At 38.3% G+C, this 25,735-nt stretch overlaps 1 protein-coding gene across 1 annotated transcript in view; it reads right to left on the bottom strand.

The window, feature by feature from the left end:
• Positions 1 to 25,735, bottom strand: part of DGKI (diacylglycerol kinase iota) — a 538,644-nt gene that overhangs the window by 158,477 nt on the left and 354,432 nt on the right. The window contains 1 exon segment of the mRNA XM_037836080.1: positions 12,710 to 12,810. Coding sequence (XP_037692008.1) covers positions 12,710 to 12,810 — 101 coding nt within the window.

Raw genomic sequence — 25,735 nt, 5'->3', positions numbered from 1 at the left:
AGTCTTAGACTATCCTTGGACACTAAGAAACCAAGTCAAAAAAAAAAGCAGAGTTAGGTAAGTAGACAGGTACAGATTAAGAGCACTAAGGCTGAGGTCACAGGCTTGGGTTTTTAATGCTAAAGAGCTGAGCCCCGATTCTCAAAAGGATGGGCAGATTCTAAAGAGTTTCTAATAGAAGGTGATCGTTTCAGATTCACATTTTAGAAAAATCACTGCCAAAGAGTGATGTGGAAGGCAGATGATGGAAGACAAGATGGGTGGCAGGAAGGTGAGTTAGGAAGCCGTTTAGTAAATGAGACGCACAATGGTGAGGGTCTGGAATAAAGTACTGGCAGCAAAGATAATGAGAGACAGACATATGGGAGAGATATCAAAGTCAAAGAATCAACTCGGTGATTAATTGGATGGTGAGAGGAGAAAGGAGGAAGGATGGCTACAAGTTATTTATTTAACCTTCCCACATCTGTCTAACACTACAGTGCACTTGTATCCTCCTGAGGGTATGAGAATCAAGAAGGCAGCAGAGAGGGACTATGAAAATATGAAATTATGTGGTCCTGTGGTGATGGATGACAAGGACCACTTATAAATGCCTGATAGCAGCTGAAAACGCCTAAGATATCTGAAAAGGGTTTCTGAGACAGAATGTTGTTACAGGTAAAATTGGGATAAAAATATTCTCAGGCCTGGAGAACAGAAAAAGGAGGAAGGAAGCAGGAGGAAAAGGGACACAGTAACTTTCCAGTCACCCATCCCACCCCCAGATCACCATACCTCAGGAACTAAAGGTTCATCAGTAATAGATCCTTCTCTTGTTCTCTTTCCAAATCATCAGCATACAAGATATGATAAATGGAAAAGCAAAAGTAAGGGAAAAAATCCAGAAAAAAAGAGATATTTAAAGGCTTGTCTCCTGAGCAAAGATGAAAGGCATTAGATGGAGAATGTTCCCTGGTTTCAAGGATAGTCTAAGACTTAGACCATTACTTTACCTCGTGTCTACTATATTTACAATGGTATGTGTGTCAGTTTGGATGTGTTATGTCCCCCAAAATGCCATTATCTTTGACGCAATCTTGTGGAGGCAGACATACTAGTGTTGATTAGGTTGGAACCTATTGGTTCAGTGTTTCCATGGAGATGTGACTCAATCAACTGTGGGCGACAACTTTCATTGGATTATTTCTATGGAGGTGTTGTCCCACCCATTCAGTGTGGGTCTTTACTGGATCACTTGAGTACTTTAAAAAGAGCCACACAGGCCCAGATGCAGAGCAGCTGTGAATGACATTTTAGAGAGCAACTGAGAAGTGACACTTTAAAGAGGAGCTGCAGCTAAGAAAGGACAAAACGCCCCAAAAGCAACATTTTGGAGAATGCCATTTTGAAATGCAACTTGGGAGCAAGCAGACGCCAGCCATGTGCCATCGCAACTAACAGAGGTTTTCTGGATGCCAATGGCCAACCTTCAGTGAAGGTACCCGATTGTTGATGCCTTACCTTGGACACTTCATGGTCTTCAGACTGTAACTCTGTAACCAAATAAACCCCCTTTATAAAAGCCAATCCATTTCTGGTATTTTGTATAACAGCAGCATTAGCAGACCAGAACAGTATGAGTCTTCTTTTTTCCTACTTCTGATGACTTTGGTTCATGTGTTCCAAGTGGTAACCAGGAGAAGGTAGGACAGAAGGCCCAAATGCCTATCTCTTCTAATGTATAATAGGAACCCAAAGTCCACATCAAACAACTCTACAAAATATGATCTTCAGCTTAATGTGAAAGCTTACCAACAATGATGTAAATGTCTATGTTTCATGGAGGGAATTCCACTTCAATGACGATTCCTAATGTCACATGCAACAATATTCTAGTACAACAAAATGATTTATATAATTCCTCAGAGTTCGTTCCCAGTGTTAAATGTGATAGATGTTTAACTGTGATGTTCTTTCTAGAATGTACTTGAAAATGGGTATTGGAAAATAATATAATTTTTGTCCAAGTACATCTATCAGGAATGCAATATTCACAAAATTGTTACAGGTAGGGCAGACTCGCTATTGATTGTTTATTGCCAGTGCTCAAGTATTTGGAAACAAGATAACTAATATCTGACTGTGACTTTGGAATTTTGGCTACATGACCTCGTCAGCCAAATAAATGTGAAAATCACCAGGAAATATTAAATGTCCAAAAGCAAAGATTCATAACCATACCCAAAATTTGGTAAAATACTTCAAGTGATGATTAGGAACCCTGGCCCAAATCTCTATCACAACTTCAACACCATGCTATCTATTATACTGTACGGTGATGAAATGAGGTCACTAACAGTTAAATGCTGGGGATGCATTCGGTCATCTAGCTCTAAATTTTTGAGTTAACTGGATACATGAAAGGAATTAGTGACAGCAAGATCTCCCCAAATCTGCTGAAGTGGCCCCAAATCTCTTTCTGAAAGCAAAAATAGTATGTAGAAAAAAATTATACATAGACAGCTGCCATGAAGGAGATGTGAAATAGGGCAGTCTCAAGCAAACACAGCCCTAGCGTTTGATAATAGTATTAATATTAATAATAAAATTCCCCTGGAATCTGAGTACTTTGAAATTAGAAAAAGTACACATTCATTTATAAAGCAGGATCTCTAAGACCTGGTGAGTCAGGCTCTACGTGCTTGTGAAAAGCCATTGAATTCAATGATCCATAACTAAACTGCTGCTATCCAGGTCATTCATTTCTTGCACTTCAAGTGGACTATTTCAAAATTACTCTTCTCTTCTTGAAAAACACTCATATCCTCCTTCCCTAGTTTTAGCTACTGGGCTTGCTTCTTACTTCACTGAGAAAATAAAAGCAATTAGAATAAAATGCAAAACTATATAACTTATAGAAGATAACATAGGAGAAAATCTAGGTGACTTTGATTAGGTGATGATTTTTAGATACAAACCAAAAGCATGATCTATGAAAGAAAAAATTGATAAGTTGGACTTCATTAAAATTAAAAACATCTGCTCCATGGAAGACACTGTTAAGAGAATGAAAAGACAAATCATAAACTGAGAGAAAATATTTGTAAAGCATATATCTGATAAAGGAATTGTAACCAAAATCTATGAAGAACTTTTAAAACTCAACAATAAGGAAACAAACAACCCAATTTAAAAAATGGGCAAAAGATATAACAGACACCTCACCAGAGATGACCTATAGATGGCAAAGAAGCATAGAAAGGATGCATAAGATCGTGTGCCTGTTAGAGAATTGCAAATTAAAACAATGAGATAATACTACCTGCCTAATAGAATGGCTAAAATCCAAAACATTGACACAACCTGCTGAAGATGTGGAGCAACATTCATCTCATTCATTACTGGTGGCAATGCAAAATGGTACAGCCATGCTGGAAGACAGTCTGGCAGTCCTTACAAAGCTAATCACAGGATTACCATATCATCCAGCAATTGTGCTCCGAGGTATTTTCCTAGGTACCCTCCCAAACGAGTTGAAAAACCTATGCCCACACAAAAACCTGCACACAAATGTTTATAACAACTTTATTCATAAGTGTCCCAAACTGGAAGAAACCAAGATGTCCTTCAATAGGTGAATGAATAAACAAATTGTGGTACATCCATACAATGGAATATTTTTCAGCAATAAAGAGAAATGAGCTATCAAGCTACAAAGAGATGTGGAAGACTTTGAAAAGCATATTGTTAATGGAAAGAAGACAGTCTGAAAAAACTACATTCTACGGTATTCCAACTATACGACATAGGCAAAACTATAGGGTTGCCAGAGGTTCAGTGGTTGCCAGATGTTCGGGGATGGGAGAGAGGGATGAATGAAGAGGTGGAGAACCTGGCAATTTTAGGGCAGTGGAACTATTTTGTATAATATTATAATGATGGATATATTGCATTATGCCTTTGTTAAAAACCTATAGAACTGAGCAACACAAAGAGTAAACCCTAATGTAAATTATGGACTTCAGTTAATATATCAACATTGTTTCATTAATTATAACAAATATACCACACTAATGCAAGATATTAATAATAGTAGAAACTGTGCAGCAGGAGTTGGATAGAGGGGGAATATGGGAACTCTGTACTTTCTATGCAATTTTTCTGTAAACCTGAAATTTCTCTAATGAATAAAGGCTATCAATTTTTTTAAAAAAGCCATTGAACTCAATGATCCATAACTCAAGAGCAACTCAGCCATTCTGCTCAGGCTACTCATTTTCTTGTTCTTTGAAGTGACTGAAACTACTCTCTTCGTGAATTCTGATACTCCTCCTTCCCCACTTTCAGCTAGTGGGCTTGCATCTTAATTCATTAAGAAAATAAAAGCAGAACTTCTGCTCCTTGGCACCAACTCCATCCCTCTACCTGCACACCTACTACTCCCTCCCCTGTCTTTGCTCTCTTTACTAGGGGGACCTGCCCACACTCCACCCACACTCTTCCACTGTGCACTCATCCCAGATCCCAGTTCCTCTCACCTACTCGAGAACGTTGCTCCAGCAGTTGGCCCTCGGTCTCCAGCATCCAGTTCTCCCTCTAGTAGACTGGCCCCATCAGCATACACACCTGCTGTACTTACTATCTTACAGGTATAGAAACAAAATCCCCCCATGATTCTACATCTCTATCCAGCCACCATCTCATATCCTCCCTCACTTACAGTTAAAAACCTCCAAATGGTAGCCTATGCTGAATTATTCTCTTTGCTCCCACCCTCACGAGAACCCACTCTACTCACCTTCACTTTTTTTTACTCTACTACCTCTTCCGAGGTTCCTAATAACCACTCTCTACACAAATCCAATTGCTACTCAACCTCTCAGTAGCATTTGACACAGTCGCCACTCCCTGTTTTATGCAACAATTTTCTTCTCTTGCCTTCCAAATCTACAGCCCTCCTGGTTTTCTTTCTAGCCCACTGCATGTTTCTTCGTGGTTTCCTATGCTGGATCCTTGCATCTCCCCTGCTTCTATTTACCAAGTTGTTGAGGCCAAAACCTCAGGCTCATCCTTGAATCAAGTTTTTCCTTTTTTGCAGTACAGTTAATCCATCATCTGATCCTACAGTATTACCTTCAAAATATATCCAGACTACAGCTATTTCTCCTCAACCATACCACTTTAACCCTCTCAGCTACTATCATCTCTCATCTGAAATATCATATTAGTCTCATATCTAGCGCTTCTACTTCCACTCTTGAAACCCAGCAGTCAGAATTATTCAGAATAAATTCAAGCATGTTACACTCCTTTTCAAATAGTTCCAGTTCCTTCCCATCTTATAACGAATAAAAGCCAAAGCCTTCTCCATGGCCTACAAGCCCCCTCCATTTTCAAGCCCTTAACTACAACTTCAAACTCATTTCCTACCACTTGTTACCCAACTAACCAGGTTTCAGCCCCACCAAATTCCTTGCTGTTCACTGAACATAACAAGGATGCTTGCACCAAAGGGCCTTAGCACTTACCAGTTCCTCAACCTGGGGATACGTTTCCCCCAGGCATACATGTGTGTGCTCACTCTTTGCTTTAGGCCCTCTACTTAAATATCACCTCTTCATGGAGTCCCTCTCTCATAACTCTATCAAAAATAGGATCCTTTGCCACTCTCCCCCTTCCTTTAGAACACTTACCACTATATTATACTATTTATTCATTTGTTTGTTTCTGCCACTGGAAGATAAGTGCTATGAAGGAAGGTACTGTTCAGTATCCTTGTCACTTAAAATAGTACCTGAAATGTGGTAGGCAAACAATGAACATTTAAACGAATGAATGAGTTATTTGTGTGTGTGTGTGAGGGGGGGTGATCCAAAACTTGTCCAACAAACCAGAGTACGGTAAATTAAGGTAAAATCAGTTTAAGCACAAAAAGGCAGTTGAAAGGGTATTGTGAAAGATTTAAAAACAAATTTCAACTATGCTATTATGGAGGAAACAGAGGGCATAGTGATGAAATAAGTATTCAGAATACCAGCTCTACCACTGACAAGCTGTGTCATCATAGACAATTTCCTTAACTTTTTTGTGTTTCATAATGTAAAAGGGTGATGATAATACCACATATCACAGAGGGTTGTGTTAGGGAAATCACAGACACCTGTTAGGTGGCTATCTCCCAGACCTCACCTACTCTCACCTCCTTCTCTGGGGAAGTCATGAAGAGATACTAAGTAGCCATCCTCCAGCCTTCCACCACCCTCACCTCCTTTTCTATTGGTGCTATTACACATAAATCTAATGAGAACTTTAAATCTAATGAGACGTTAAATCTAATCAGAAGGTCGGGCCAGACTTTAAACCCGAAACCGAGAACTAGTCGTCCCCACCCCGAGGAGGATAAAAACCACACTCGAATACTTTAGAATGGTCTTTCTTCGACACAAAGTGGGCCATGTAGAACTGCCATCTACTCACCCCCACCAGAAGAGCAGTTTGGCCACCCTGGGAAACTAGCCATGAAGGAACTTCTTCCCCTGCTCTTTTAGACTCTTTGTGCTGTGTAAATGACAAAGAGATTTTGTACCTTTTTTGGACTCTTTATACTGTGCAACTAACAAAAGGATCATTTGCTAAAAGTTTTTGTCATGCCCTGACCCTGTGTTTCCATTATGCACCATTGTAGCAACTCATGCTACAGGATGTCAGGAGTAAATTGCATGACGTGTAGAAAAGTTAAGACACCTCCTAGCTCACAGTAAAAGTACAATATATGCTATTATTATTTTTATTTATTGTTATTATAACTTTTTAACAAAAAAGGGATAAATATAAAAACAGACAAAAGACAGGGAATAACAGTAAAAGAAACTAAGAACAACACTCTGGGTAAATGCTGTACTTGAAAATAGAAATAAACATAAACACACTCGCAAAAGGATGGACAATGTCCTTGAGGTGACAGACAGACATCATGTAACTCCTTAGACAGAGTTCAAAATGGAATGCCTACCTCTACCAAATTGAGGCCTAATCTCTACTGAACAGCTCTGCTGTCAACTTGTTAAATGAGGGGGAAAGACTCAATTTTAGATGAAGCAATTGATAAAAAAAAAAAAAAATCAGTGTTTTTTGCAAACTTTTGCAGCAAAACACATTTAGATGATTTTCCAGTGCTCTCACTCATTATAATTGATGTTGGAGCTTTATAAACTTTACTAAGGAAATGTGCCAGGGGAAAAATGTTAAATCCTTTGGAATTTCTATAGGGCTAAACATTTATTATTACATAGTTTGTTCTTAGAAAATACTAGTTCAACCACTGCACTTAGCAGATATGGAAACTGAAGCCTGAAGAGGATAAATGCATTGCTCAAGGTCATACAACTAATTAGTGGTTAGACTGGCTTCTCTCTTTATTGTTTATATATTTCATCCCTTCCTTTAGTTATTAAAATGATGTTTGCTAGGAAAACAGGTATAGTGTATTTCCACAGTCTCTATCTTGGGCTTTAACACATGAGAAAACAGGGCCAAGAGATCAGAGGCCATTTCTGTTGTGTTTTTCTTTTTTTTTAATTCCACTACTATTTTTACATAGTAGGGTCTCAATAAATGAATGAATTAATAATACCGCAATATTGGGTGTTCTAGCTTCATCATTTGCTGTCTAGCCTTTAGAATAGTATCTGGCATATAACTGATGCACATAGTTGTTGAAAGCATCTAACAACATGGCTCCACCATTTTAGCATCTTTATTAAATTCAATTGAGGACAAATATGGAAACCGGAAACAATGAAAAATCCAATGACACATCCTCCCCCCATTTGAAAGTGAGCTAGACTTAGGGACTTGCTTCCAAAGAACGGGGTAGGGAAAGGGAAAAAGTTACATTGGAGAAACTTGGCAATTGTCACCTTAATCAAGTGATGAAGGTTAATATCATCAGTGATGCCCCGGGGATATTATGTACCCCCGTGGATGATGGGATGAGAAGGACACTTCACCTCTGTTGTTTTCTTCCCCCAAACCCATAAATCCAGACTAAAAAAATCATGAGACAAGCAACAGACAAACTCAGATTGGGGGGCATTTTACAAGATACTTGCTAATATTCCTCAAGCCTGTCAAGGTCATGAAAAAAAATAAAGACTGAAAAACTGTCACAGACCAGAGGAAAATGGGGAGACATGGGAACTCAGTGCAATGTCATGTCTTAGACTGGATCCAGGAATAAAAGTTTGGAGTATAGTTAATAGTAATGTATCAATATCAGTTTCTTAGTTTTGACAAACACACAATGGTAATATAAATGTTTAATCACTCATGCAGTAGCAGTAGTGATATACTACCCCCTGTATTATCTGTGAAACTTTTAGGTGAATCTAAAATTAATCTGAAACAAAAAGTTATTTTAAAAAATTCAGTGATGGATACCAGATGATGTATCCAAGAAAATGTTTTAGGATATAGGAATGAGAGACTGCAGATATCTGGCCAGATCACGAACTGTGGGGATTTAATGTTTACATGTTTCGTAGGTTCAAGTACCTTGTCATCATAGCAGCCCCTTTCATATAGCAGACACAATAAAAGTAAACTGGATGATTAATTATATTTTCTTCCCTAAATCTTTCTGATATTAACTAGTGTTTTCAATTCTATTTTTTAAAGTGAGAAAGTAAGTCGGAGGGTGGTGATGTGTAGTTTGAAGCGAGCTGCTGCAAGTCTGAGAAAGATATGTGTAGAAGAGCTCAGCCTGCTGAGTCAGGCTGTGTGTGTGTGTGTGTGTATGTGTGACACAGGACTGTCTCTTTAACAGCAGCAACCACAAAAATGGTAATAACCATTTTTGGAGAGCATGCTAATGTGCCAGACCACGCACCGGGCATTTTATATACAAGATTACATATAGCCCTCAGTATTCAAAGAATACAGAGAGATTTGAACATCAGAGAAATTAAGTCATTTTGTCAAGGTTGCTACTGGGATTGAAGTATGCACATTTCTGACTCTTCCAGTAAATCACTAAACAAAACAAAAGACAAGGAAATTACATAACTATTTAAGTAGGGTATAACCCTAGTAACATTTGCTTTAACCACAGAATACCTTGAAGGTTAGCAGGAGATTTAAAGGAACTCTATAGTTACCCTTTATTAATGGATTACATTGATGGGGTCTATTAATTGGTAATCTAATGGAGAGTATGCCTGTCATTAATACTTTCATTTCAACTCCCTTTCTCTGGATATACACATATATGTGCACACACATGTTCATGTACAAACCAGCAGAAATTAATTCCAGTTTCCTCAGAAATACAAGATTCTATTTTCTTTTTTATTTCCTCTATTTTTTTTTAAACTGGACATCAGCATGAAGAAAAATATACTAAGAGAACATACGCAAAATTCTTGTTGAACACAATATTTGATAAACAACAAATGTTAGACCTGCCCTACCTTTATAGATACATCTGTTTTTAACTGTCTACAAACTGTTTTTTTTTTTTTGCTGTTTTGTATTTTAATCCCTAAACTCACATGACTTAATATGGCAATTCAAAAGTGCAGAGTAAGCTAATGACAGAAGTAAAATTTAGCCAGTTTACACAAGATAGAGTTAAATTTTGGCCAGTATTAAGTTTAGATATAACAATATATTACATTTTAATAAAAATCTTTTAGAGTTAGAAATATAACAGATTTTCAGAAACTGCCAATCCTTTGCCTAGGCTGGTGATCATAGGCTTTGTTAAGGACCTACCTATGTACTCATTGATGGGAGTGATTTTCTGCTGTCATTGTTATAGATTTGTGTTAGGAATTAAAAAAAAAAAAGGCCTCTTTCTGTTTACACTCTACCTCTTAAGTTGAACAAACATTTCCATCTTTCAAATCATACCATTAGCCTGAGGGTTAACAAATCATAAATCCAATGAAGACTCTAATCATTTTAAATAACTCTGAAATTAACTAGCAAGAGCCACTTCCATGTTATTATTTTAAGGGAATGCCACCAGGTGAGATGGGATTAAGTGGAAAGGGAATAGGAAGTATTTGAAATAATATAGTTATTGTTCTCTACGCTAAAATAAGCAAAGCAATTAAAAGGACTGCCATCCTGGAATTACTAGGGAGTCTTGAGTTACAGATGGAAGCAGGGCTTTGTTAAACAACAAACATCCAAGCTTGTAATCTAATATGAATAATGATCCAGCAAGACTGTATTAAATAGTGATAGCAAATAGCCACATGCTGCATGGATGACTCACTTCGTGTATCATCAAGACAGGAAACCAATTTTTTACACCCAATAACACAGTACTACACTAGTTCAGACTTTGAATGCTGACAATAAATTAATGGTCTAAAAGGGTTCACTCCTTTCATTATTTTGGGGAACAGGTCAGAGTACATTCCTAAAGTCCCTTTTATCTGTATGTGATCTATTCATTTCATTTAATTAATGCTTCTAAAATGGCATATCTATTTGGCATGCACACCACATATGGACCTGAACCAGTTTTTGCTGTTATACTCAATTTTATCTCTGCCAGCCTTCCTATGAATCTGTAGCCAGTTGTAAGATGGAGCCAGGCAAGAGAATGAGGGTGAGTAAGAACAAATCCATAACCCCAAGGGACAAACTTCCCTGAGCAATCACAGGTTAGAAGTAACATCACTGTAAATTAAAAGTAGAATTACTAAGTTGGCCACTTTGACTTTTAATTAATATCTTTTTTTTTTTTCAAACCCAAATCATTAGAATGAGACGCCTTTATTTCCCCTTTGAGAAGTTCTTTGTTCTTTTGGGTCCCCAAGATGCTGCTGAGTTTATTGGACTTATATTTATAGGAAGCTACCTGTCCTAGCTGGATATAAGAAGCTTCCTCACATATAAGTTTTATTAAGATATGATGAGTAAAGCACATGCCTGGAAATGTCATCTTGTCATCACAATTACCTCTGGCAATGGCGGGCAATTAAATGCCTCAGAAAAGACCGATCAAATAGTTGAAATTCACAGAAAAGTCTCAATTCTCATTTCAGCCCCAAATTTCGAATGCCTCCTCACTCCCAACTGACACTCTTCAGAGTTGATGGCATTTGTCAAATATTATTGACTTCATGTCCACTCTCTTCTTTTATTAAAAAAAAAAAATTTATAAGTCATTTGTTTGAAATCTTGAAGAAAGCATAAAAAGCTATTTATTCTTCATCACTAAGAGGATCCAAAAAGCAATTTAATCTATACTGTAGCTAAACTACCCAATATTCCACTGTAAATATATATGCCCATCTACATTTGCTGAAATTAGATTTTTTGCTGGTCTGTCACATATTATCTCATCTCCATTAGAAAACGTAATCTGTCATTTAGAAAAGGAAGAAATGTCAAGTTTCAGGAAATTACTCCTCCTCCAGCTCATATTTTCCTACCAAAGGAAATGAGAATGAAGGCTAGAAATGAGAAGGTTGGAAAGAAACTAAAAGGAATTGATGTTTAAGAAAAAGGAGTAAAAGGGTTGAAGAAGCTGATGCAGCTGAGATAATTGAGAAAGCAGAAATTTCACACAGAACTTCCTAGTAGGTTCAGTAGTTGTGCTACCTGAGAAACAAGTCCTTGCTCACTGCCACCAACAGATCCCAGAAGCCTCTGTACTTACCCGTCTCTGGACTGCCGCCCACTAACCCTCACTCCACATGGTAAGATCAGGAATCACAGCTCACAAACCTTTGTCTCAGGAATACTTCTCCTACCCCATTCTTGCCAGTTTTAACTATTTGCTTTTTCTACACATTCAGGCAAGTTCATTGTTTGAGACTATTTTGGGCTTTGGTTCAAAAATCCTTGGTTCTACTTAAAACTCCTTTCTTTCTGTTGGCATCCTCCTTGCCTGTTCCCTTAGGCTCTGGTTCTCCTTAACTTCCCTGACTTTAATGAACTTGACTATTGACCCCAACAATTCTGGAGGAGTCCAGGACCTAATATCTAAAACCTCTATGGTCTTAATTTCTTCTGGCCTACTTTACCCAATTACCTCACATATCCTCATATAGACATGGATCTAAAAGAGATGACTGGAATGTAAAAAGTGCCCCATAAATACTGAATGAATGAGTGACCAGATGACTCAACACTTAGCTGTGTATTTACAGAAGCATGTGGAAAATAGGAACATTAAGAAATAATTCGTATGTTGACTCAATTTAAGATTTCAGAAACAATGGCACCTCACTATCAACGAATCACTTTATCATGAGATTTGGTATCCTGTGGGACTTTCTTTGATATCATACAATAGCACAACTGCTAGAAGTGCTGAACATGTCTTCACAGACAACTCTGCCATACCTGCATGAAAAATGAGGATAGTATTTAGTAATGCAGGCTCCAGGAAGAGACATGTTTTCTCAAGAGTTTTTTGGATGTTACTATACCACAAGGTATCACTAACCTTCTGCTTTGCTCATTTTAGGTACTAAACCAAGAGATTCTGACCAGGCGCTGACAGCAGAATGATTTTATTTTGCTGCTTTCCTTTCCCAGTTCCATTTTCTTTGGATTATATATCATCACTTGGAGTTTGCATACTACTACACTTCCCTAACCATGGTTTTCAGACACAAAGATAATGAATCTATTCATCAAACCAAGAAGGATCAAGAAGCTGGAGATAGGCTGATCACATGAAATCATTTAGACACTTCCAACTTACAAGCTTCCCGGAGTTTTTCTTTGTCATAGTGGAATCCTTCATAGTCTTGTAAACTGATTTTGTTCACTCGGATTCTCAGGCGGTCTGGGACAGACTGGGGACTGCAAAACAAGAACTGAGTAGTTAGATATAAATGAGGGAGTGGAATTGGGAGTCATGTAGCTGTAAGGAGTAAAAGCAATATAGTCTTTTCATGCTTAGAAGGAAATATCACATTCAAACCTGAATTGTGGGTTCTTGACAAGAATACAGCAGCTACCTGGAAAATAATTCTCCAGAAACCTTAAGTGTCTGGAGTCTGGGTAAGAACATGGAGATAAGCAGAAAAAAATATCTGGAGACCATGCTTATATTTGCTTTTAAATTATTCAAAATTCTAATAAGATTATGTGTTTAGTTCCATAGCAAATTATTAGACACCCAATAACCTGAAAAAGTGATAAGTGGTTGGAGCTATAAAGAACTGCTCCCGGCAAATATGCCTCCAAAAGTCAAACATGGTCATTGGGAGCCTAACCCTCAGAAGACACAGAAAAACTATAAAAAGCAGACCTAGAATCCATAAAGTACAGGATTGGGATTTGAAATAGCTCTACACACCCAATAGTCTCTGAGGGCACCTCTCTGTTAAAGCAGATTACAATAAATGCTATCTGTGATGGTTCCTCTGAATACCCCAAAACAAAGAAAAATTTTTAATTGTGTACAGTGTACTTTCTTTTGGAACATAATGGAGTGTGTAATACATTTTAAAAGAATTCAATCCAAACTGTTTCATGACCTATATTAAACAATGGGGGGTAAGTACCAAACATTCTGAATCAACCCATTTACCCTCAGCATGCCTTTACTGAACTCCTGATTTTTTTAAAGTAACATTTTCAAAATACTTTAATCTTGGGCATTAATTAAATGAAATTAATTAGTTTTCATCACTACCACTATGGATCAAAACATTTCTCCAATATATTAATATAATATCACACAGCCCCACTTGTCCTTGAATATTACCTATTATACTAAGATTTCATTGGTTCAGAGAATTTTCTCAAATGGAGGATTGCAACTCCTTTCTTATATTACAGGATAAAAGTCATCATTTAATAAAATAGAAATAGCATTGATATTCAATTCATTTTAGTAAAAGAGACAGAGACAGAGAAGAGAGAGAGAAAGAGACTAAGAACCAAAGAAAGAAGAAAAGAAAGAGGGAAAGAAAGAAAGCATGGATGGAAGGAGGGAGCAGATACTTTAAAACTATTGTCAAAACACCCCTCTCTATTTCAGCTCAAACACACACATACACAACACAATGATTTCATTAAAATAATCTCATTCTTCCATCTAAAACCTTATTTTAGAGCAAAATATAGTAATTCCCTCAATATAGACTCACATTTTACTCACCCTGAAATCACACACACACATATATATATATATATATATACAGCTATAGGCACATATGTGCACACCCATACTCAATGCCTCTCTCTCAAACACATACTTAAGCTGTAACTATTTTAGAGTATAGATATAATTGCAGTAATTCTAAAGAGAGATGGCATATGGGCAAAAATGTCTGAGGCTCACAGGATTAAAAACTAAGTCAGCACAAAACGGCAGAGATGGACATTGCTGGGGCCAAGTTGAGAAGACAGATACAGTGGTTGTATTGGTCTATGCATTCCAGGCGTGTTTGCTGGGTGTCTAATCTGTGCCTGACGTTCTGCCGGATATTTATAGATAAGGAATCTGAGGCTCAGAAAGATGAGATGATGATGAAGTCACATAGCTACTAAGTGGCAAAGCTGGGAGTAGAGCCCTAGACTCTTCAATCATCAGTTTCATGTTTTGCTATTACACAATGCTCTTCTGAGGATTCAGACTCTCTAGCCAATGGATAAATACCATGGATTTTGACAGCAAAACTATACAGCCTGGATTCAGAATCAGATGATTTCTCTGTGGTGCTCAGACACTTGAAGAATAAAGAACTGACAGGAGGATGATTTAGTAAAATGTGGTACATTCAAACAAGAGAATACTGGGCAGGTATTACAAATTAGTGTGTAGATCAATAGTTATTTAGAGTGAGGTCTGACTACGATACATTTGTTAAGTGAAAAAAAGTTATGGAAAATTACATATAGCATAATTTCCTTCATGCAAATTGTATATTTTAGAATTTGTGTGCACAGAGGAAATGTTGCACGAGCTGTTCCAAGTGGTTATCTCATTTTGAGGCTTTGGGGATTATTTTATATTGAATATAATTTTTAGAAAATAGCAGTTATTTTTAAAGTATGTCAGTATGTAAATAAATGAAACCTCAGGGCAAGAGTTAAAGATGGATTATAGCAAAGAGTGTTAGATATTAGATGTTAATAGACAGAAAAAAATTAGCAATTGACAGAATAACTACAGAATATTCATACCAAATACTTATCCTAAAACTAGGGGGAAGTCTGATCAGTTTATTCTCGAATTTACCCAAGTGATCTGCAAAGATTGTAATTAGCAAATGCATTCCTGCAAACAAAGCAGAAAGCTGGAACCATAGAATGTGGTGCCCCCTCATACTATGAACAGGAAAAGAGAATGAAAGTTTAAAGAACTCTATATAAACATTTTTTGAGATAACAGGAGCTCTGACAGCAGTGGGCTCTAGTCTTCTCCCTAGTGGGTTAGAGGTATCAAGACTAAGACCTGCTATGGCAGCTGCCTAGTAAGAAATAGGATGCAGAGGACGGAAGACCAGTTGCTGCATCCTTCCTCCAGCGCACTCCTCGATTCTGGGCTAAACAATTGTGTACCCCTTCTCAGGATCCATCAGTGTCTACTCCCAGTCCACATGCAAGTAACTCCCAATTCTCATCTACACCCTCTGACCCCAACCCACAAGCTGCTGCCTCCTGAACCACAGCCTCCCACCAATGTTCCTGACACTTGTGGTACACCATGGACACAAAACAGGAACTGTCACTTGAATAGGATTTTGCAGATCACAAGTTCATTCATATTACCTCAATTCATCTCCAGAATGACCAGCTAAGCAAGAGAGAACAAAATGTTGTCTTTCACCAATCCACTTACTCTCTTCCATTTACCTTCCTACACATTCATTCTCTTGCATTCAGCTCTCATCTCCCAACAACTTATAACACATCCAACAAGTACCTTCTCACCAGCAGAGGTGTGCTTAAGCACAGTCTTCTGATGTGTTTTTTATTGCTATGTTGCCGTAGAAGGGGTCCATCAGCAATTTTGGGGGCATTAAACCATAAAGCCATTATGAAAAGCAGCACAGCAAGGAGTTAAAGAGCTCAGGTTACAAGTCAGATTGCCTGGATTTGAAGTAGAGTCTGCCAATTACTATTTAATCAGGGAACTCAGTGCCTCAGTTTCCTTATAGGTAAAGTGGGTTTAACAGAATATAATTTATAGGGATATTATGAGAATTAAATGAGTTAATACATGTTAATAGAAAAATGCCTGGTACATTGTAAGTACTCAATAGATGTCAGTTATTAACACTATAATTATTTTTCTGAAAACTGCTCTTCTAGTTAAGGTTCTGCCTAGCAAACAATATCCTCTGCTGCTATCAGATATTGAACAAAGTTCAGGGCATATATAAGAACCTGTCTAGGTATGTCTGACAAGCTGCTGGACTTTCTCTGGGGGAAAATTGCCTAGTTTGACTAGTATCATGATATTCCATGATTCTGGATCTTCCCCACCTAGTATTTTCAGGCCAACTAATAACACAAAAATAGCCAGCCAGAACATGGGAAAGAAAAAGTGCACAGAGGCTAAATGAAAGCCAACCAAATAATTCAATTTTGTTGCTTTATGTCAAAATACATTAGTGTCCAATTAATGGCTGACTACAGGTAGAAGATGACAAAGTTGTTTCTTGGAGTCTGGAGAATAGCATTGCCATTAGCCTTTTAAAATTAAATTTTGCCATGGAAGTTAATAGAGCATGGAAGACATTAACAAAGAACCTGGATAAAAATACATTTGCCTCAGTGCCAATATCTACCACAAGCTACTCTCATACTGATTTAGACACTAGATTTGGGTTTTTCAACCTGACTTCCAAGAACCCTTACAAGGTTCCTAAAAGGAGGTCAGGAATCTGGGAACCTCCTTTGAAATCCAGGCAGTAGCCTCAATCTGCTGCCTTCTCTAATTCCTTCTAAAACACCGAGATCAGTCTCCTTAGGCAAAGTGTAAGTTTATGGCTCTGGGCTTAACTCCCAAACATCCCCCACTGATAATTTTCTCAAGAACCATAATAAGGGGACTCCGATTACATCACTCAAATGTGCCTCTAACAACCTCCAGACACACAGCTGTTATTCTTACTTGTTGGAGGGGAGGTGAACTGCCATCCAGATAACTCCCTGAATGCTCACCGCTATTCAATCTACACATAATTCTCTGTACTCTCTATTCTCCCCACTGACCATGCCAATAGCTTTTTTTTTTTTTTTTGCTGGTTTTATATGTAATTCCAATACAAATCTTTCTTTTAGACCCTCAAACTTTCAATCAATTACTTCATTACAATCTGGCTTTCCCAGACTGACGAAAGACTCTCCTCATCCCAATTTCCTGCACAGAACTAATCTCTCTCCATCAGATTCTAGGGAAGAGGGGGATGAGTTAGGTAATCTAGGTGCCCCAGGGTCATTTCCAGACCACTGATGGAACATAATTCCTGATTCTCTTGGAGTGGTTCCCTTTAATAGCAAAACAATATAGCACAGTGTGTTAAGTAGGAAGTAGAGTCAGGAAAACTATTAGTTCCAGCCCAAAGTCCGTCAATTAATATATATTTGACTTTGAGGACTCTGAAATTACCCTCTCTAAACCCATTTTCTGACCTGAAAAATGGGATTGATAATAGGATTGTAGTGAGCACTGAATAAGAAGATTCCCAAAAGGGAGTGAACACAATCCTCACAAATAATAAGTTTTCAATGTAATTATTATTGTTATTATCATTATTGCTAACAACTTGCTACTCCTCAAAATGGACCTTGAAAATGACCACATAAATCTTACAGTCTTTGCTTCAGTCTTCAATTTCTATAAGCCCTATAATCTTTGATTTAGCCCTAGATATTTGTCATCATAGCTGAAGCCGAAGTTAGCAGCCCATAATTAACTGTTAGTACACAACAAACCTTAGCAAGATAGTGCCTGTTGATACCAGTAAGAAGACAAGATTCAGAGTTACGTATCATCTACAAACTGCTGGATAAGAATTTAAGTGGAGACCATGAATGTTTGCAAGATATTTTATTTAAACATATTAAGAATACAAACCCTAATACATGTTGCCGAGAAGACCCTTAAAGTTAGTAGTATAACTACTCTTCATTTTGTATCTCTGGCTTAAAGATGCAGACACCATCAGCCATTCTTCAGTGACTATATCCTCTTGTTGATGCCTTCGTATGGACACTTTTATGGCCTTAGAACTAAAAATTTGTAACCTAATAAATGCCCTTTATAAAAGCCAATCCATTTCTGGTATTTTGCATATTCTGGTATTTTGCATATCCTGTTTTCATTAACATGTCTTGGATAGCTCAGTGTAAAGCGTGTTCCTTGAAACACTATGTCAGTTCATCGGTTTTCATGGAGAACTAAAATTTAACCAGGAGCCGGGGAAGTCGCAGAACTCAAGTGGCCATCTCCTGACCCTTGCCTACCCACTCCTTTTCTTTGTGTGCAGATGTTTCAATACGTTTCCATTTAGCAGCCCCAGAGAGAAATTAGGTCTAATGGAACAGCCTGATGGAACTTCAAAACCAAACCAGGAATTAGGAGCCCCAGCTGCTTATCTGCCCAGGAACTCTGCACAAAGTTTGCTTAAAATATGCATTCTGCCCAGTGGCAGGGGCGCCTCCTTCCCCAGGCTGTATAAAAGCCCTGCCTTCTGCAGTATAGGGGTTTCTCCCCTTCCACCGAAAGTGTGGTATGTGGAGCTGCTATGTCCACCAACCCTGACCCAAGCATTTGGCCTGCCTGGGAGACCAGCCAAGATAGCATCTCTTCCCCTGCTCTTTTGGACCCTTTGTGCTGTGTAAATAATAAAGCCATCATTTGCTGAAAGTTTCTGTTATGCCTCAGCCTGTGTTCCCTAGAGTTACCATGTAGGGACTCACTCCACACCAGGTACTTGTTACTCATATATGAGTTGGTTTTTCTTTGTGAGGCAAAAAGTATCACAACTCTGTCTGCCTTTCTCCCTTTAGGCCTGATTTAATAATATTAATGATGATGATGATGATGATGATGATGTTGTTGTTGTTACTGGACAAAAGCAGTAGTTTCTTTGCCTAATGTGCTCAAAAGACCAATTCCTGAGATGCCAGAGTTTCAAAGAGAGAAAGAGTTTATTGCTAGGCATGGAGCAGGAGATCAGATGGCCTAATGGCTTCAAAATCTGTATCCCCCAAGTCTAAGGAGTTGAAGGTTTTTATAGATTCAAACAAAGGGAGATGGAGTAATTACCATCTCAATAGCAAGTATAGGCAGAAACAATTTAGAAATGCACAGGAGTGGAGCTGTTCCAGAACCAAGTCAATGGTTAGTACTGAGCTGATTCAAGTTCCTCCATTAGCAGTAGGGGGGTTGCCATTGTGATTACAAGTTTCTAACATGAAAAATAAATATGAATAAAGGAGTACAAGTGAAGGTCAGTCACCAGGTTTTTACAATCACAAGGTAATTATACAATCATTATCAAAGATCAGGGCAACCGGATTACAGTTCAATAATTTCAAGTATTTCCTTCTGGCTATTCTAATTCACTAGAAGGTAAAAAGAAATATTTATATTATGATTCAGTAGTCATAATCATTTGTTAAATTCTAACTTCTCAATTACAATAATGATAAATTGCCTTAATTTCTTTCAAGCAATGCAAATGTAAGATTTTACCTGATCATAACTTAAATATAATAAAGTATGTTTCTTACTAATGCTTAAATAGAATTCATTTGAGCTGGCCCTTATTTTCTGAGTGGACTTTGGTTACTACATTAATTTCTATTATGAATTCACAGCAGAAAAACTATTTCTTACTCCTCTTTCAAATCCAGTACTTACAACAGTGCCTGACTCTCACATTATTTACAATAAATATTTTCAAAAAAATAAATGAATGAAATGAAAGTCTGGTTCTGTGGGACTACACATGGTCGTGGGGCTTCAAACAGCAAAGGCAAATGTCCTTGCCAGAAAGATATATATACCATTTCAGGTCTACCTGTTCTTCAATTAAATAACAATGAACCAGAAATATCTACCACCTCCTTACATCAGCAATCAAGCTGGGCCTTATCTAAATATATTTACACCCAATATCTTCCTTTAACCACATCCTAGAAATTGCTGCAATTTACCCTGTCTTGACTTGAACTGTTTTGACAATAATCTACCCCAAAATGCATCCAAATTGTCTCTTTACACTGAACACTATAAACCAAATGGAATCAAGGATTCTGAATAGATAGTTCAAAAGAATTTTGGACACCTGTCAAGTTCAGACAGAACCCTAATGAGTCTTCTACCTGGAGTAGAGAGCAATGCCTCAGGATTCTGAGAAGTCAAAGATACAGGAGTTTTTTTAATCTGGAACCAAGGATAAACCAAAATTATATTAGCATTCAATCTTGAGCTCCAACTGCCCAACATGCTTTGCTGGAGAAAGTACCTTTAAATGTTCTTAATTCCTATTTGATAGTGAGGTAAGTGAGATGAAGGAAAAGATTTTGCAGACCCTGAGGCACCTTCAGGACCCAGTGCAAGGTGGAGGCATCTGGAGATAACAATAAATTCTCCCCAAACCCAAAGCTGTTGAGCAAAGCAGAATACATTACTCGATTACAAGTCATGGACCACAAATTCTCAAAAAGCAGTGGGTTGCTAAAGATAAAGACTAGCAAAGAGGGCAAGAGGCAAGGGGTAGGGAAAGGAAAATTCCAATCCCAAAACCTCACCCACAGCCCCACAATTTGTTCAGAGGCTTCAAAGGCCAAATGACAATCCCTAATTTAAATGTGTACAAACAAAACACAATGTGCCAGTGTCTCTAACCTCACATCCCTTTGTTCAAACTAATAAAAATCCATGTGCCAAACAGCCTGGTTCGTGTCTCTCCCTTGAGCACACCCACACTCACCCATTTAAGTGGGTACTTTCTTTTTCTTCAATAAACTTTTCTCACTTGCTTATGCCGGCTTGTCTCATCCTTGAATTCCTTCTCACAATGAAACATGGAGCCTGGACTGGGGGCTCTGGTAACAAAGGAGCTCTAGTAACAACAGAAGTTGAATAAATTCTCAGCTTCTAAAGACATCCATTTGTGAAGGTGTTGAATATGATGTGTCATGGCTTACAAATTATTTAAGACACCAATCCCTCCAGATCTTCTGTGCCAGTTTGGATATATGATGTCCCCCAGAAAAGCCATATTCTTTAATGCAATCTTACGGGGCACACTGATTAGTCTGTTGATTAGAGTGGACAATTTATAATAACTACATACTAATTCCACTCTACTGCATATTTACTCGTTACAAATTTCAGAAGCATGGAAAATTATTACAAATTTCTATGGAAGCATGGAAATGTGCATTTCAATGTGCACTTATAGATTTCCAGCAAATTAAATTTATTATTTTTTTATTAAATTTAATTAAATTTATTAAATACAAATTTATTTTGTTTCAGCCAATGGTATAAAATTCTTCAGTATTTGGTACTTATAGTCTGATGTTTAATCTATTAAGTCAGCAAATGTTTCTTTTATATATGTCTAGCGCTATTAGTGCCCATGGCTGAGTATCTCAGTGACTTAAAAACCATTACTGACCCAAAAGGTAAAAGAAGGGCCAATAAACGAAACAATGGAGAGGGAGATTTAGACTCTTTAGGGAGAATTTGCAAATGCTTAGAGCAGTATAACAAAGAAAATGACATTTCTATCCATTGCATCACCCTGGATGAGGATCAAGCAGAGACTGAACAACTGTTTGAAGATTAATGAGTGAGAATTATAGAATCAGAGAGAATAGCAAATATTGAATTAAATGATATTTAAGATCCCTCTCAGCCACATAACGCTTTAATTCTATGATCCTGTAGGAAGATGTTCCAGTTTGCTAATGCTGCCATTATGCAAAATATCAGAAATGGACTGGCTTTTATAAAGGGGATTTATTAGGTTACAAATTTATAGTTCTAAGGCCATAAAAGTGTCCATACCAAGGCATCAACAAGAGGATATCGTCACTGAAGAGTGGCTGATGGGAACATCTCTGTCAGCTGGGAAGACATGTGGCTGGTGTCTGCTGGTCCATTGCTCCTGGGTTGTGTTTCAAAGAGGCTTTCTCCAAAGTATCTCTGGGCTTTTGGCTTAGCTCAACAATTGTAATAAAATGTACAAATATGTTTTTACATGAGGTAGCACAAATGAATGTCAACACTGCAAGGTGTTAAAAGTAGGGTGGGATTGGGAGGAAAATACAATCAATGCAAACCAGAGACTACAATTAATGGAAACATTGTATTATGCTTCCTTTAATGTAACAAAGGCAATATACGAAAGCTAAATGCATATGGGGGAGGGGGGGAAATAGGGGAAAGGTATGGGCCTGCTGGCATTGGTGATGTTGTCTGACTCTATTTTACTTTAGGTTAATGCGCTCTTTCCCTTTTTTGCTTTCTAGCTGTCATATTTTTTGTTGTTGTTGATGCTGTCGTTCTCCTTCTGGAACACCAATGACACATACATTCCTGATTTTCATTTTGTCCTTAAGTTCCCAGAGACGTTGCTCGTATTTTTCCATTCTTTTCTCTATCTGTTCTTTTGTGAGTAGGCTTTCAGGTGCCTTATTCTCTAGTTCCTAAGTGTTTTCTTCCGCCTCTTGAGATCTGCTGTTCTATGTTTCCATTGTGTCTTTCATCTCTTGTGTTGTGCCTTTCATTTCCATAGATTCTGCCAGTTGGTTTTTTGAACTTTCAATTTCTACTTTATGTATGCCCAGTGTTTTCATTATATAGTTCATCTCTTTTGCCATATCTTCCCTAAACTTTTTGAATTGACTTAGTATTACTTGTTTCAATTCCTATTTCTCAACTGAAGTGTAAGTTTGTTCCTCTGACTGGGCCATAACTTCATTTTTCTTAGTGTAGGTTGTAGTTTTCTGTTGTCTAGGCATGGTTTCCTTGGTTACCCCAATCAGGTTTTCCCAGGCCAAAATGGGCTCCAGTCCCAGAAGGAAGAACTATTCAGTATCTGGTTTCCCTGAGGGTGTGTCTTAGAAAACTGGCACACCCTGTGAGGCCTCGGGTCACTGGGCTTTTCTGGACAGTAGGTGGCACCTCTCAGCCTGTAACTCCCAACTGGTATAAGGAGGTGTGGCCCATGACTGCTTCCCCCAGGCTCTGGAGTCTGGTTCTGAATGGAAGGCGGGTAGTAGAGCTGGGCCCCCCCATCCTCTTAGGGAAAACAGACCCCCTAGGGGGAGGTCATTAGCATTTCAATGGTCTCTCTCTGCCTGTGCTATCTCCACCCTTGTCTGGGTCAGAATGCTGGGAACTGAAAATGGCTGAGGCTTTCTCCACTGAGCTGAAACAGGGACAGAAAGCCCCTTTCAGGGCCACTCTGTGGCCACCCTCCAGCTCTCCAAGGTCATTCCTCAACCAAAGCCACTGTCTGCTTGTTGGAGAGTCATACTTTGTATCGAGCAGTTCACACTTGTTAATTAAAACCCCAGCTGGAGCTCAGCTGAGCTATATTCGCTTGCTGGGAGAGAGCTGCTCTCTGGCTCCACGGGGCTTTGCAGCTCAGGCTGTCGGTGGAAGGGGCTCCCGGCTTGGATCTGCAGTTTTTACTTACAGATTTTATGTTGTGATCTTGGGCATTCCTCCCAATTCAGGTTGGTGTATGATGAATGGATGGTCATATTTGTCCCCCTGCAGTTATTCCAGATTATTTACTAGTTGTTCCAGGGGAACTAACTAGCTTCTACTCCTCTCTATGCCACCATCTTAGATATCCCCCAAGGATTTACTTTTTAAACCACTGAACAGCTGACTACCACAGTCCCTAAAAGTTTCCTCTCTATAAGATCATGCAGTCTCTTCATTTCCTCCTTTCCCTTTATTTGTGTATATTAAATTCACTGATCAGTTCTCACCTCAATTCACCCTTCCACAAAATTCGATCCTGTGGTTAACTCCCTGCTCCTTGAAGCTCTTTTCCCTTGGATTTCAGTTCAAAACACTCTCCTCATTTAACAACTAAGTCTCCAGCAGCTCCTTCTTTTTCTCCCCTGCAATTCATCCTCCTTTAAATGTCTTTCAAATATGTATCCTTCTCTGTCCCAGTGTATTTAAACCTCCACAGACCAAGCTACTATCATCTCACAATTGGACTCCCTGCACACATCCATGCCCTGTGTCCTAGTTTGCTAATGCTGCAGAATGCAAAACACCAGAGATGGATAGGCTTTTATAAAATGGGGGTTTATTTCACTATATAGTTACAGTCTTAAGGCCACAAAGCGTCCAAGATAACACCTCAGCAATCGGGTACCTTCACCGGAGGATGGCCAATGGCATCTGGAAAACCTCTGTTAGCTGGGAAGGCAGCTGGCGTCTGCTCCAAAGCTCCGGCCTCAAAACGGCTTTCTCCCAGGACGTTCCTCTCTAGCAAGCTTGCTCCTCTTCAAAACATCACTCCCAGCTGCACTCACTTCCTCTCTCTGAGTCAGCTCATTTATATGGCTCCACTGATCAAGGCCCACCCTGAATGGGCGGGGCCACGCCTCCATGGGAACGTCTCATCAAAATCATCTCCCACAGCTGGGTGGGGCACATTCCAAGCAAATCCAACCAGCACCAAAAACGTCTGTCCCACAAGACCACAAGGATAATGGCATTTGGGGGACAGAATACATTCAAACCCGCACACCCTGCTTCCAATAATTCCATCAGACTGCAGACTAAGCAGTCCATTTGAAATGTAATGTGATGGATGAAATGATAATTTTGTTGACACATGAAATGATGAGCTTTTCAAGGACAGGATCCCTAGTTTCATCAATCTTTACATCTCCACGTGTTCCATGTGCTGAATAGTAGACATTCAATATGTGTTCCACTGTATGGAGAAAACAGTCTCTATACCACTCCCTTGCTAATGAGAAAAATTATTTTCCATGACAACGGACTACATTCTTCATCTCACTTAATCATGCATATATGTAATATGCAGCATTGGTCAGAATGGGAACCACAAGACAGAATTTGGTTCAAAGGAAAAATAGATTCCCATTATCAAAACAACAAAAAATATATAAACTCAATGTTCATGCATCACATTATTGCTATTATTGCATACTCTCATGTATTGAGGTGATTCTCTGGCTTCCCTATAATTAATAGGAATGGAGAAGAATTTTTTACTGGTGATTTGATAATACATGCAAATTTAAATCTTGCAAAGATGGAGTCTCCTGGCCTGTTATTTGTTGAATTGGCAACTAGAGGCAACAATGCTTAAGAAAAAAAGAAGTCTTTCCGGGCAAGAGTTTAAGACCTTAAGTTCCCACTGGTTCAAAGAGTGATGATAAAAGTTAAAAAAAAAAAAAATGTATCATGCTGAAAGGCAAAAGGGAAGCAAATGCCTCAGAAAATAAAGGGAAGAGCAAGTCCAGCCCATACTATTGGAAGTTAGAGGTAGGTGGAACACGCATTTTTTTTTTTTTTTACATGGTAAAAGTCTGAAAATTCCAAGTGTTTAAATAAAACAAAAATTGAGAACTGTTAGAATGAGAGTAAGTAATGAAATCAAGCCCTATCTCTCATTATCCCAGGTGAAAATAATTTTCCCTTTAAGGAGTAAGCCCATGTAATGGAGGTTTCCTGGGTATTTAAAATGACTCAAGATTCTACTTTATAATAATAATCTAAGCTACTTTTAGTACTGTAGCCTGT

This window comes from Choloepus didactylus, chromosome 5 (genome assembly GCF_015220235.1).
Source record: "Choloepus didactylus isolate mChoDid1 chromosome 5, mChoDid1.pri, whole genome shotgun sequence".
NCBI classification, from domain to species: domain Eukaryota; kingdom Metazoa; phylum Chordata; class Mammalia; order Pilosa; family Megalonychidae; genus Choloepus; species Choloepus didactylus.
Note: the sequence above shows the minus strand (reverse complement) of the source record. Positions and strands in the feature narration are given on the sequence as shown.